This window comes from Ascaphus truei, chromosome 10 (genome assembly GCF_040206685.1).
Source record: "Ascaphus truei isolate aAscTru1 chromosome 10, aAscTru1.hap1, whole genome shotgun sequence".
In the NCBI taxonomy this organism is placed as follows: domain Eukaryota; kingdom Metazoa; phylum Chordata; class Amphibia; order Anura; family Ascaphidae; genus Ascaphus; species Ascaphus truei.
Window position 1 is genome coordinate 48216053 of NC_134492.1, and position 16115 is coordinate 48232167.

The 16115-nt window shown below is 39.2% G+C and overlaps 1 protein-coding gene across 1 annotated transcript in view; it reads left to right on the forward strand.

Moving 5' to 3' along the window:
• The window catches only part of BRINP3 (BMP/retinoic acid inducible neural specific 3), a 642890-nt gene that overhangs the window by 501203 nt on the left and 125572 nt on the right, over positions 1-16115 (forward strand). The window contains exon 5 of the mRNA XM_075616874.1: positions 14676-14781. Coding sequence (XP_075472989.1) covers positions 14676-14781 — 106 coding nt within the window. The remainder of the gene's footprint in view (positions 1-14675; positions 14782-16115) is intronic.

The following is a 16115-nucleotide window of genomic DNA, read 5'->3' on the forward strand; positions in this document are numbered from 1 at the left end:
ATTCAAGGACTCCATTTCCACAGGCTCAGTACCACAAGATTGGCGTAAAGCAGATGTGCTGCCTATATTTAAAAAGGGAGCTAGATCACAATCAGGAAATTGCAGACCTGTAAGCCTGACTTCAATAGTAGGGAAACTACTTGAAGGTTTAATACGGGATAATATTCAGGAATACCTAATGGAAAACAAAATTATTAGTAATAGTCAGCATGGATTTATGAAGGATAGATCTTGCTAAAGTAACCTTATTTGTTTCTTTGAGGAGGTAAGTAGGAATTTAGACCAGGGTAATTCAGTTGATGTGGTCTACTTAGATTTTGCAAAGGCTTTTGATACGGTTTCACACAAGAGGTTGGTGTACAAAATAAAGAAAGTTGGACATAATAATATATGCACCTGGATTGAAAACTGGTTAAAGGACAGACAACAGAGGGTTGTCATAAATGGAACTTTTCAGGTTGGGCTAAAGTCGTGAGTAGAGTACCTCAGGGATCGGTACTGGGACCCCTGCTTTTTAACTTGTTTATTAATGACCTTGAGATTGGGATCGAGAGCAAAGTCTCCATCTTTGCTGATGATACTAAATTGTGTAAGGTAATAGAATCAGAGCAGGATGTAATTTCTTTTCCGAAGGACTTGGAGAGACTGGAAACGTGGGCAGGTAAATGGCAGATGAGGTTTAATACAGATAAATGTAAGGTTATGCATTTGGGATACAAGAATAAAAAGGCGACTTACAAATTAAATGGAGATATATTGGGGGAATCTTCGATGGAGAAGGATTTAGGAGTGGTTGTAGACAGCAGGCTTAGCAATAGTGCCCAATGTCATGCAGTAGCTGCAAAGGCAAACAAGATCTTATCTTGCATCAAACGGGCAATGGATGGCAGGGAATTAAAATAATTATGCCCCTTTACAAAGCATTAGTAAGACCACACCTTGAATATGGAGTACAATTTTTGGCACCAATCCTAAGAAAATACATTATGGAACTAGAGAGAGTGCAGAGAAGAGCCACCAAATTAATAAAGGGGATGGACATTCTAACTTATGAGGAGAGGCTAGCTAAATTAGATTTATTTACATTAGAAAAGAGGCGTCTAAGAGGGGATATGATAACTATATACAAATATATTCAGGGACAATACAAGGAGCTTTCAAAAGAACTTTTCATCCCACGGGCAGTACAAAGGACTCGGGGCATCCCTTAAGGTTGGAGGAAAGGAAATTTCACCAGCAACAAAGGAAAGGGTTCTTTACAGTAAGGGCAGTTAAAACGTGGAATTCATTACCCATGTAGACTGTGGTGGCAGATACAATAGATTTGTTCAAAAAAAGGTTGGACATCTTTTTAGATGGGAAAGGTATACAGGGATATACCAAATAAGTATACATGGAAAGGATGTTGATCCAGGGATAATCCGATTGCCAATTCTTGGAGTCAGGAAGGAATTAATTTTTCCCGTTAATGGGGTTATATGTTTGCCTTTCTCTGGATCAATAAGTATAGATATAGGAAAAAGTATCTGTTGTCAAAATTTAGCATAGGTTGAACTTGATGGACGGAAGTCTTTTTTCAACCTCATCTACTATGTAACTATGTAACTATGTAACTATGTAACCTCTATGTCTTTCCTCTAATTTCGGTGTTGTCTCCTAATTACTTTTAACTAACATGTCTTTAAGGTTTTTAGTGAGCCTCACTGTCATGTTTACCTTGTTATCAATTTTTGATTTAAGATATTCATCTGTCATGAGAATTCCATCTAAGAATAAATACTGGCATAACTCCAATAGTAGACTTTACTGTAAGGGAAATTTGACTCATCCCAACTTGGGGAGGTGCAGTTCCATCATTGTGTGCTGCAGAATGGAGCTTCCCAGAAGCATTGCAATTCCACTGGAGACCGATCTCTGTTTTCAGGCCCTGCACTTCAAATCCCTTATGGAGATCTACTGTATGTGGGGAAATTGTGGTTCCTTTTCTTCCAAGCTCTTCCTACATGAAGTGGCATTTCTTTGGAACATTTGGCAGCTCAGAAGTTAACCTTCTTCTGGTTTTCAAAATTTTTGTGGTCTGACAATAGTAAAACAGATCTGGAAGCGCATTGTTAGACAAATGAGATCTGCTTGGAATGGTTCAACGTGACTCTTAACATTGAATAATCCTTCTGAAACACTCATATTCCACAAATGTGAATGACAACAAGTCTATAACAAGACTTTTGCTCATTTTCCATTCATCACCAAACCTCTTTCATGTGTGTGGTGCAATTTATTAAACCTTTTCAAATGCTTACAAACTTTGGACTGCTGCTGTTGCATTGAGGTGCTGCATATCAGGCTGCATGCACTAGTCCTAGGAGCAGTAGCACTAACAGCATCCTTTCTGCCTTGCAAACTGCTGCTGCGCAGGGGAACATGTCTATCACCCACATAATCATCGTCATCATCATTACTACCAAATTGCTATTGATTATCATAATCCCTATTGAAACCAAAATCATCTAAATCCCCAGCATCAAACCCTCTCTTATAAGGCCCTTCACTTCATATCCTATCCCTTAATGAGGATCTATGATGGGCATGTGTGGTTCCAGAAGCCATGCTATTTTGTGCTACTATATTTTATATTACAGTTCAAGCAGTTAATATGATTACCAATACCATTCTGTACCATTGCCTACAATTGTGATGACAACTATGGTAATCAAACAGGCTTGTTTATCTAGGGGAGATACTGTATAACCTTGCAGCACATTCCTGTGACGAGTCAACAATGATCCATTCGTATACCTTACCTATCAACTACTGTAGTAATGGTTCTTTCTGTGACTGACCACCACACAGTTTATGGTAAAGACTTGACATTTAGGCCACTTGGGAAGGCAACAAAAGTCACACATACTGTATCACCCATGAGTCTCATGGAACAGGATGGAGTTAGGAAAGGCTGAGTGGTGATTTAAAGTCAAAAAAGAAAATATTTGGTCAGCGGTCGATAAGGATTGCATCAGTTGCCCTAAATTCTCTCTCTCTGACAACACACATGCATGAGGACAACTCAGCCAGCCCACTGCCACCTTTACAAGAGTAGGCCATGTTTTGGTTTTAGCAGCCCAGTATAAAGAGGATCAGATAATATCAGATAGGGAATGTCAGATCAACCCCTAAAATTCCTTGCTTCATCACTGCTCACCAAAATGGTAGCTTCCTCCAAGGGCCTCAGCAGAATGCATAGTTCCTAATCATATGCCACTCTCTAGCTGTAGAAAGGCCTCATCCAACTGCCGCCTTCCATTATCCATGACCAAATCATTGACCATCTTCTGCTGCTCAATGAAGTGCTCAAGCATATTTAAGATGAAATTCCACCGCGTAGCCACCTCCAATTAAAATTGATGACGAGGCAGGTTGTTTGATTCCTGCAGCTTTGAGAGTGCATTGCGGGCTGTGTATGATCGACTACAGTGAGAACATATTTTTGTTCTGACAACCAAAATGCTCTATACATTATGACACTGAGTTATAAATCGAGTAACTGTAAAATTGAGTCAGGAAAGGCAGAGTGGGGATTTACATTTGAAAGTGGTACAAATAAGGACTTGGTCTGGACTACACTCTGGAGTACAAGACAAGTAGCATAAAATCTGCCAACAACTCAGCAGCCTTTCAAGAGTGAGGGGAGAAAATCTATAGTCCAAATTGTGCTGCACTCCCTCTGTGTTGAAGGAATCATTTCACTGTAGAGAAACAGTGTCGGCGATTCAGAATACAAATCTGATAGAAGTTAACTTTCTTTGAGTGCCTACAATAGTGAGGATGTCCATGGTAAACAAACACTCTCGTTTTTCAAGGGGAGATAATATGCATTGTTGCTGATCGCACGTCCCCGTGACTGAGTCAATTATGATGCATTTGTATGCCTTACCTATTAACTATTGATGGTCTTTTCTGTGATTGACTGTCACACAGTTAATGGAAAATACTTGATATTCAAGCCACTCTGTAGGACCACAAGAGTTACTCATGTCACCCAGGAGTCTACTGGAAAAGTATGGAGTCAGGCAAGGGCGAGTGATGATTGAAAGTAGGAAAAGAAGGTACAAGATACAAAAGAATAGAAAAGTTTTGGAAAAATTTGATATTTGATTTAAATTATTAATACTTAATTTATAACATTTCTTATAACCAACACAGACCTCATATTACACGTGGTGGGGAAAAGTAATTGTCCACTAAATCTGCTGCGAGATGCAATCTGTCCCAGCACCTGGGGGGTCCAAACCGTAGCCGAAAAAAATGTGTATAAAAAATAGCCGGGTCGGCTCAATACTCCATCTATTTCTGGTATTTCAAATTAAATTAAATAGTAGGTCAATCCCTGGATTAACTGCCCCCCCCCCCAACCATCATCACGGTATGGCTCAGTGGACACAGGAATTGGGACTCCAAGTTGCTTATAGCTCATTTTAAATGTGGCGTGGAAGAGTAATAGACCACTACATCTGCGGCTCCTGCTTGCGTACAGCTTCACCAGGTAGGAAACTGGGGGTTCAGAACTTCTCTCCTCCCCCAACTCATGCTCTTTTGCAGAACACCATTATGAATTGGCCGAGTTACTAAACCAGATCTGCAGAGAGATCACCCAGCTGTGTGATTTTACTGCTATCTATGGCTAAATAAACTATATTTTGTTTTATATCTCTATGTTCTGTCTGCTGTTCAAAGATCCTCGGTAGTCCAATCAAACCTGATTTAGGGAGCATATATACAGTGACACAATGTACAGAGAGCTTGTTGTATGTATATACATACATTTCACAGTAGTCCTATCCTTGTTTCCAGGCCCTTTACTTCATATCCCTTAACGAGGATCTATGAAAGGCAAGTGTGGTGCTAATTTCAGTTCCTATTTTGTACATTGCAGTTAAATATCTTGTTGTATTTTGGGATTGAGCTTCTTTATATTTATATTTATTCTAATAAACTATAGAGAAACCCCCGCTACTGCTTGCAATAGTGAATTAATAATGATGGGTGTAGGTGCTGATGGGGCAATATAAGAATGATAAACAATGGAGGAAAGAACCCAATTAGAGCACTCGTACACTGTGTTGAGCTGATGGTGTAAGTTTAAAACCAAACTTTATTAGAAACATAGTAAAACAATGGGGATTAAAATAGGATTAAACTCTGTATCACTATGTTGAATTACCTAAGGGATATGATAGTCCCCAGGTAGGTAGTCGTTATTGAAGTGTTGCTTGAGTACACTAGCACCCAGTCACCTTAATTAGGGAAGCCTGGGGGAAAGCTAGATTGAGGGATTATAAGTATTATTCTTATATGGAATGCCAATTATATACTTGTAGTAAAGACAAAAGAACAGGACGCACATAGTGAAGCACAATTAAAAAAGTGAATTTTACTAAAGGGTAATAAGTTCTGCGTACATCAGAATAGATAAAATCAAGCAATGGATTAGTGGGGTTACCACACAGAGGGACGGCTGGAAACGTTGCTCTTCACCCGATGTAGGGGAGGGAACAGGAGACCAGTGGTCGTCAATCCAGGCAGAAGGACCCTCTGAATCCGTGGAGTACACTCCCTCCGTCTCAGGGTGATAAGATGGTAAGTTCACAGAATTGAGTCCCACACACAAGTCCCGTAGCAAGGCACATCAGCCTCCGTTAGTAGGCCATAGATGACAGTTATAGGATGGTTAGTTATAAAAAGGACTAAACATGAAACCTTCATTTAACCCTTTTGGTGAAAGTGCTTGCAGAGTTGCCATCATCATGTCATCATGATATGGTTTGGCATTTACTAGTGTCTCACCTCCTATAGTACACTTGCCAGTAAATATAAATTGCAATTCAAGATTAGGCTAACAACATCACAATAATGACACACAAACCTGACACAGTATTGTTATTATCCATTTATTCATTTGAAATTACCAGTGGTAACAGTTGAGATCCACAAGCAACAATGTGTATGGTTAACATTGTAACCACAGCACTTATTAGATACAACGCAGCACCTACTATTGTCAAAGCACACCGACAGGCTTTAGAGCATTACAAGCTCCTGCACTGACAACCACTAGGGGCACATGTGCAGGATGAAGGGTTACTCTACAGTAGGTCATAACCACCAGCGCTATAAATACTCCCAAGGTCTCATGGGATCTCCCCTCCACACTGACCATGATTAAGCACTACTAGCGAAACGTGCACGTCGACAGAACTCCTCAGTTAGGTGCAGGCACTGAGCCCTCTGACACAGACGCTGCTATCTATGCTTAATGACAGAGCAGGCAGCGCTGAGACTCAGCACCTGCACAGTTTACACTCCTGTATTACCCGATGGTCTAAGGGAGCCTCCTTTTCTAGGGATTATATATATCTATACTGACAAGCTATACAGCAGCTGTAGAGTATACTTACCTGTGCTGTTGCTCACTACCATTCACTGTTACAGCAGAGTAGATCTAATCAGGGCTGTTAAGGTACTGTTCATGTTCTACACTTGCTGAGCTGAATTGTTTTTACACTTATACACCAACTACTCTGCACAGTAACTCCCATACAAGGATTTCCAGGTATAGCAATCAGAATACACATGGTGCTCTTTATCAGAGATTATGTTTATTTCAATCTACTGATTAAGTCAGTTCACAATCATAAATGGTTGAATAGCACACCCTTCAGGTCTGGGGCAGATTATATAGCAACTGCCACCATTTGTCTATACAGTGCTCTATTTAATCTATCACCTACTGCAGTTAGCAACAGGTTTTAGAAGTGCAGCACACTTTATTATAACTACACTGTGCAATATCAGCTAGAGCTAGAGGTCTTTACAATATGACCTAGAGCTATAGCTGTTGTGTATCCTTGGGGCAGTAATTTACACTGTTTATTTAACCCTAAGGCAACAAAGGTGCATTATCTTATCAAGATTTAAATGACACTCTATTGCTAACTACAGGCTGTGCAATCAACACACCATTAGCAGTGTCATTTCAATATTATTGCACCAATGCACTACAAGTATATAATTGGCATTCCATATAAGAATAGTATTTATAATCCCTCAATCTAGCTTTCCCCCAGGCTTCCCTAATTAAGGTGGCTGGGGGCCAGTGTACTCAAGCAACACTTCAATAACGACTACCGACCTGGGGACTATCATATCCCTTAGGTAATTAAGCGTAGTGATACAGAGTTTAATCCTATTTTAATCCCCATTGTTTTACTATGTTTCTAATACAGTTTAGTTTTAAATTTACACCATCATCTCAACACAGTGTATGAGTGCTCTACTGGGGTTCTTTCCTCCATTGTTTATCATATATATTTATTCCTATGTCAGAAAAATTTCCATAAGCATATACACAATTGTAAGTGAAGAAGGACAACACAGTGCATAGGCACCTCCATTTAAAGCTGGCTCCTGCATCTAAGAAAGGGCATTGTGGGCTGTGTATGATCAGCTACAGTGGGCACATATTTTTGTAGCGACAACAAAAATGCTCTGCTGATTCCGATACCGAGTTATACTGTAAATCGAATAACTATTAAATTGAGTCAGGGTGGGCCGAGTGCTGAATTAAATTTGGAAGGGATACAAAGAAGGGAATTGTTCTGGACTCCACTTGGGAGTACAAGACAATTAGCACCAAATATGCCAACAACTAAGTGTCCTGCCAAGAGTGAGACGGGAAAATCCCTTGTCAATAAGAAAGTGGTAACCCAGGGGATTGGTCATCTCTGATGTGCAGTTAGAATCAGTGGTTACTAGTTGGGTACTGCAGAATGGAGTTTCTGCTAGCATTAATTCAGCACATAGGTAATCAAATTACCTGCTCCCAAGTCGGGGAGGTAGTGATGTAAAATGTATTTATTTATAAAATGTTTTACCAGGAAGTAATACATTGAGAGTTACCTCTCGTTTTCAAGTATGTCCTGGGCATAGAGTTAAGATGACAAATAATACATGGTTACAAATACAGTTACATAAGTGAACAGGGTATACATTATATACAAAACATAGCATGCACAGTTAGAGATAATATATATTATAGGCGTATGTAACAGTTACAGACCAGATTAAAATGTGAGACAGCCTTAGTTTTGAATAGCAATACAGGACATTTAAGAGACCCTTGCTGTGGTACAACATAAGCCATCTCGGCTTTGCAGTTTGAATCAGTGGAAATGTAGGCTCTGCTAGCATTAATTCAGCAACCAGATGCTCAATTTAACCACTTCCGACTCGGGAAGAAGTTTTTTGTTTTCACTACAAATGTCATTTATATTAACATGTTCAATATTATGCTTCCACATATTATTCATTTTGATTCAGCAGTACTAGGTCTGGAATGTGACATAGCCAGTTGACTATTTTTCAAATGTCTTTTTTTATATATCTCTTCTTAACTGGAAGTTCATTGTAGTTTTCTAGACAGAGGGGGAGTTGGGGGGTTTGTCCAGTGGAAGTGGGCCTTCTGCAGTGAGATGGAAACCTAGATTGAGCAAAAAATGTTGACTGGTGCAAGACAAACCAAAGTAAAAGCATACAGGTGCGCCGACGAGTATTCTAAAACTTGCCTTGGAAAATAAGTTTTAGAATACTCATTGGCGCACCTGTACTGTATGCCAAGAATGTTTCCAATAATCAAGACGGAAAGTCGGAGATTTGAAGATAATCAGATGCCATCTCAAAAAAAATAAAAAAAAATTGGGAGTGCAAACAATGTAAAAATTCTTTATATGAATGTATTCAATCAAAAATTTATTTATGGCATTTATTTGAGTAACAGGTCAATTTAATAACTAACCAATCAAAAAAAAAAAATGCTTTTCCAATTAAGCAGCCGGTCTTAAATAAGGGTCCAGTGTAGATGCAGACTAACCCTGATGAAACCACAGTATGTGGGGAAATGCGGATTACAGCAGCAGGCACATTGGATTACAGCAGCAGGCACATTGTTGGCATTTCCCTGTAGCCGTCTCCCTGTAGTCCGTATCCTGCGATCAGCAATAACCTCTAGTGGAATGCATATAAAAATTCACCACTTCAAGGATAGTGACGGCAGTTCTGGGAGGGTACCGCAGCAACCGTGACGTTAGTCTTGCAAGGGGAGGATTTCATGGAGCAGAGCTGAGACCACTGCTACTCAACAGGGTTCTGCGACCTGCAAGTGACTACTACTTTCCACAACAGAGACCAGGATCAGCGGGTCCTTGTCACAAACATTAGACTGCACAGAACCGCAGCTGACAACCAATACAGGAGAAAGGAGACTGGAGATTTATGCATCAGGTGAATATACCTTTTAACTTTTATGTGTGAGTCCACAGTTGTATATATTTTTTTGATTGAATACATTCAAATAAAGAATTTTTACAGTGTTTGCGCCCCCTATTTTTTTCTTCTTTTTTGAGGTTCTATATTGAAGAGGATTGGTATTCTGACATATGGGGCAGCATTGGGTTAACATTCAACCAAAATAAAGACAAAAAACAACGGCGCAAAACCGTAATGGTGAAGTTACACAACAAGTTACCATACGATCGAACTGCGGCAGATGGAATAGGCCCTCTGGGGACTATTATTGCGCTTCACGCATGCGCAAAGGATTTTCCATCACGTGATCATTATCGAGCGGCGACGCTGCGTTGTAGCCTGGGACCGCGATCTTTCCGTCCCTGAGAGGGAGTTTCCATTGAAGTGATCCGGCCCAAGAGGAATACGGAGTTCACAGCACGCCCCCTGAACGGGTCGCGGAGCTGACGTCACGATTCCAGTCCAAATCACCAGAGGGCCTATTCCATCTGCCGCAGTTCAATCGTGTGGTAACCTGTTGTGTAATTATACACTATATGCCTATGATCTATTTATCAAATGTACACAGAATACTCACCTTTTATGCACTAAACTTATTTTGATATACATCACCATTGCGGTTTTGCGCTGTTGTTTTTTGTCTTTATTGTCTAGTGCTGTTGGAGTGCTGAGCCACCTCGTTTGATACAGCTGCAACCGCCAAATGATACGTATTTTTTTTATTATATAACACAGTATTTGCTCTATTAGGGTCTATACAAGGGTGCTCTTTATATTTACACTAGTAATTTATAGTATTATAGGTTTATTTAGCTGTGCACTGTATTTTTTCACTTATTCTACCAAAATACAAGAATCACTCAAGAGGATTCTATTTATATATACATTGTATCCCCTTTTTGTAACACTAGCTTTGTGTGGACACAGTAGAATCCACATACTGTATAAGCCTATATTTGTGTTTGCTGCATGTCTGCATCTACAGGGACACATCTATCAGTGTTTTATATTGCACTTTCTTTTTTATAATTGATGTTGAAATTATACTATGTAATTACTTAATCAAGAGTATTGGGTTGGTGTGTGGCGGAAGCAACTAGGACTGATATTGATGCATTAACAGTAATATCATAATGATTATATTGATATTCAATAAGGTATAATCCTAGACAATCACCAGACCCATGCACACAAGTATACGCCCACGTGTGCGTGTACACAAGTACACACATGTTTTCTTTTGATCAGATACCATCGTAGTTCCGACCATAAGCGATGCCGACTAACGATCTGGTGGCATTATTGCCATGACCCGCCACTCATCTTCCTGGAAAACAAAATCTTAGGGTTCCGTGGGGTGAATAGTTGCAAAGCTATAACTTAAAGGAATTTATAGAAGTGCACCACCAGGTGTGTAGCCTGCGGCTTAATTTGACTCAACATGGGAAACCTCACCCCGGCTGGACACAAAAGGAATGAAAGATTGATAGCTCTTTCTCAATTCTGCGGATGGTGGTGCCTGGCTGTTCTAAGTTAGCGTATTAATTTGTCTGGTTAATTCCAATAACGAACGAGACTCCTCTATGCTAACTAGTTAAGCGCCACCAAGTGGTCGGCGTCAGATTTCTTGGCGGGACAAATGGCATTCAGCCACACGAGATTGAGTAATAACAGGTTTGTGATGCACTTAGATGTCTGTGGAGGCACAGGCACTAGGCTGAATGAATCAGCGTGTGTCTACTTTTTTGTATTGTATTGTATTGTATGTCTTTATTTATATAGCGCCATTAATGTACATAGCGCTTCACAGTAGTAATACACATGTTAAACAAATAAATAACAGATAATATAAATAACAGATCATGGGAATAAGTGCTTTAGACATAAAAGTAACATTAAGGAAGAGGAGTCCCTGCCCCGAGGAGCTTACAGTCTAATTGGTAGGTAGGGAGAACGTACAGAGACAGTAGGAGGGAGTTCTGGTAAGTGCGTCTGCAGGGGGCCAAGCTTTATGTATCATGTGTTCAGAATATCCACAGTGCTATTCATATGCTTCTTTAAGCAAGTGTGTCTTAAGTTGGGTCTTAAAGGTTTATAGAGATGGTGTTAGTCGGGTACTGAGGGGAAGGGCATTCCAGAGGTGTGGGGAAGTCAGTGAAAAAGGTTTAAGGCGGGAGAGGGCTTTAGATACAAAGGGGGTAGAAAGAAGACATCCTTGAGAAGAACGCAAGAGTCTGGATGGTGCATAACGAGAAATTAGGGCTGAGATGTAACGAAGGGCAGAAGAGTGTGAAGCTTTAAAAGTGAGGAGAAGAATGGAGTGTGAGATGCGGGATTTGATCGGAAGCCAGGAGAGGGATTTCACGAGGGGAGATGCTGAGACAGATCTAGGAAAGAGTAGCGTGACTCTGGCAGCAGCGTTTAGGATAGATTGTAGGGGAGACAGGTGAGAGGCAGGAAGGTCGGACAGCAGGAGGTGACAGTAATCAAGACGGGAAAGAATGAGGGCCTGAGTCAGAGTTTTAGCAGTCGAGCAACAGAGGAAATGGCGTATCTTTGTTATATTGCGGAGGAAAAAGCAACAGTTTTAGAAATGTTTTGAATGTGAGGGGCGAATGTGAGAGAGGAGTCGAGTGTGACCCCTAGGCAGTGTGCTTGGGCTACTGGGTGAATGATCGTAGTTCCAACAGTAATGTGGAAGGAGGTAGTAGGGCCAGGTTTGGGAGGAAGTATGAGGAGCTCTGTTTTAGCCATGTTGAGTTTAAGGCAGCGGAGGGCCATCAGGATGATATAGCAGAGAGACATTCAGAAACTTTGATTTATACAGCAGGTGTAAGGTCGGGTGTTGAAAAGTATATTTGTGTGTCGTCAGCATAGAGATGATAATTAAACCCAAAAGATGTTATTAGGTCACCTAGAGAGAGTGTGTACAGAGAAAAGAGAAGAGGTCCCAGGACAGAGCCCTGGGGTACCCCCACAGAGAGATCAATAGAGGAGGAGGAGGTGTTAGCAAAAGAGACACTGAAAGTACGATGGGAGAGGTAGGATAAGATCCAGGATAGAGCTTTGTTCCGAATACCAAGAGTATGGAGAATGTGAAGGAGAAGAGGGTGGTCCACGGTGTCAAATGCTGCAGAGAGGTCGAGTAATATGAGCAGAGTGTAATGATCTCTGTCTTTGGCAGCATGGAGGTTGTCAGTTATTTTAGTGAGGGCTGTTTCCGTGGAGTGAACAGTGCGGAAGCCAGATTGTAGAGGGTCTAGGAGAGAATAGGTGTCTAGAAAATGGAGCAAGCGAGAGAATACAAGATGTTCAAGGAGTTTAGAGGCAAAAGGCAGGAGGGAGACAGGTCGATAGTTAGAAAGACAGGTAGGGTCAAGCTTGCTGTTTTTGAGTAATGGTATGACTGTTGCATGTATGAAGGAGGATGGAAAGGTTCCAGAGCAGAGGGAGGAGTTAAAAATGTGTGTGAGCGTAGGGATTATAGTAGGAGCAAGAGGTTTTATGAGATGGGAGGGAATGGGGTCAAGAGGGCAAGTGGTAGAGGGAGAAGAGGCGATCAACAGCGATACATCCTCCTCTGAGACAGTGGAAAAAGAGTCAAGGAAGGCAGGAGGAGAGTTAGGAAGAGGTGTAGGAAGGGATGAAGAAACAGAGGGGATGTTCTGACGCATGGATTCCACCTTTTCCTTAAAATAGTCAGCAAAGTCCTGAGCGGAGATGGAGGAAGGAGAGGCAGCTGAGGGTGGTTTGAGTAGAGTATCAAAGACAGAGAACAGTCTCTATATTATATAGTCTCAGTATATATATATATATATATATATATATATATATTTTTATATATATATATATATATATATATATATATATATATATATATATATATATATATATATATATATATATAATTATGCAATGGCAACCTGTGAGTGACTGCTGCTGCTGGAGTACAGCACTAGATTTATTATCCCTAACTGTCCTTGTCAAAAATTGTCAGACTTACAATTGAACTGTTCTGGAAGCTTAATACTTATTCTTGGGGCTATTTTTTCCCAGTAATATCAATAGTAATAATAACTGCTGCTATATATTCCAGTTAATATACAACATTTACAGAAACATGTGTAGCATGAGGGCCAGAGGCTTATTACACTTGACTAAAAGTACAGTCATTCACAGCTAGTTATTTATTAATGCATGGCTGGTTGTTGTTTAATAATTCAGCTGTGTCCCAGTTCTCTTACGTAAATAACAAGGTATACTTTTTCACACTAGAGTGATTTTTATTAGTGTAACTAAACATTAAAGCAGCGCCTTTCTTTACTCCCAATTGTGTACAAGTGGAATTATGACAGAAAATAAAGCTGCAAAACAGCACTGGAATCTTAATAATGTTTTTTGGGATTATTTTTTTACAGTAATATCAAAATAATAAATGCTGTTATACTGTATATTTCCGTTAATATACTACAATGACAGAAACATGTACAGCATGAGGGCTAGAGCCCATATCCCACTTCACTGAAAGTGCATTTAATCACTGCAGGTTAATAATGTAAAATCTATTATTAAGTAAATCATATCTTTCTTTTTAAACTACAATAGTACAGCAGCAACACACAGCCTGACACATCCACAGCTAATCTATGCCACAAAGGGCTTCAATTTGAGGCTGCACCTCTATTTACACTACTCCTCAGATCCTCCTCCTCATCCACGGATTGTGGATTACGGTTTTTGGCTCGAATGATTCATTTGTTTTATGGATTGTCAGTGAAAAAAAAATTGGAAATGTCAGATTGCTCTTTTTGTGACTGATCCGTGAAAATCCGCGGACCAAAGGAACCGGTCGATCCGAGGCGGATCCAAATCCACAAAATTAAATTTGCCCATCATTACTCCCAAGTGCTCCATATGGTACTAAGCAATTTTCAGTGCTGGGTGCCAGTTAATCACCGTGGAGCACTTAGGTGGGTAGAGGTTGTGTGAGGTTGAAACTAATATATATTATATATATATATATATATATATATATATATATATATATATATATATATATATATATATATATATAACTAGTAAAACTTGATATTGTGCCATATTGTACATATAATTATTTTTTAATTGCTGGGGCCTCTTTGGTGTCTGCGAGTACATATACTTTTTTTCCTAAAGATCTCTGCAATAACAAAAATATTTGTTGTCAATTCCCTACAAAAAAATTAAAAATGTGTTAAGTCCCATTACGTTTAATATCAAATATCAAACATTTTCTAATAAGTATCAAAACATCATATATTTTACTCCTTTAACCTCAGGTAACAGAGACTCGGACAGGACCTCTTGGATGCAGTAACTATGACAACCTAGATTCTGTCAGCTCTGTTTTGGTTCAGAGTCCTGAAAATAAGATACAGTTACAAGGTACGTGGGTGAAATGTTATAATGTAATCACATCTTTTTTGCTATTTTGCTCATACTGTGTATTTGTGTACAGTATATGCATTTTTTTTTAGTATGGCAAGAAAACATGATTCATATAATATACTCAAATAATAATACATTACTCCTTGTTTCACAGATAACGTTGCCCCATCAACAGCAGAAAAAAAGTTGGAAATAGACCTAGACTATGTAATTTGACCAATGTGCATTGTTGCTTGAAATATTATTAGGAGTGTGTTTTCAATATTTTTTCCTTTTCAAATGTTTATTTTTTATTAATGGATAATTTCAATAATAATATATGTTTCTCGCATATTTATTGTTTTATTTTAACTTTTTAACTTGATAATCTCTTTTTCCAAGCCTTTTCAACATTAATCTGTGCTGTTCCGTTATTTTTATTTCTCTACATTGCCTGAATTAGGGCTGCATTTAACTTACAACTGCTGTCATCTGACCAGCTTGATAGCTATTTCTCTTCAATGTAATAGAAAGGTCAAAATCTTAAAATTGCTGTACGGTAGATTACAAAGAAATCAGTGAATTAACTAGTAAATGAGTTCTGAGAACACACTGGCCTCCATAAACGCAAATGCAGACAGCTTTTCCAGTAGCTTTGATGAGAACAAATCCCTCCTTCCTGAAAAAGAAAATGTTTCCATAAACCTTATGTTTGTTGGTGTGCATGTGGGTTCACTGAAGTGGTCACTTTTCTGGACTCCTCAAAGAATGGGTAGTAAATCAAGGGGACCCCAGTTTTTAAAAAAAGAAGCTATAGTATAGCTAGTCCCAGTGTTAACACCTCTCTTCCAACTGAGAAATCAATCATCCCATTCATTTTAAAGACCACAACCCTTGATATAATTTTAATCTGAAGCCTGTTGTCAATCCTCACTGAAAATCTGTTGATTGGCACTGTTCAATGTGGCTGTATTTTTTCTAGTACTAAAACCTGTTTAACTTCTTATTTCGGGAAACACATCTTTCTCTGGTTATTCCAAGTGCAAATTCAATTGAACAAGTGCCTGGAATTCATTAATACCCTTTAACAAAATGTTAATAACTATGTCATTTAAGTTCATGGTAATGTCTGTCTTAGTTCATTTTAAGTGCACTTAGTTTTCTAAAAATATATTTACAAATGCAATTGCTAGGAGAGCAAATAGTTTTTGCCATATGTATAAATTGATATCCCGTGAAGGTAGATTAGTCAGTTGCATACAAAATATGGTAAAGTGGCAGTACACCCTATGACGAAAGGCAACTAAAGATGGTGGCAATTTAAATACAGTAGGTTAAATTTACAGCTCAAC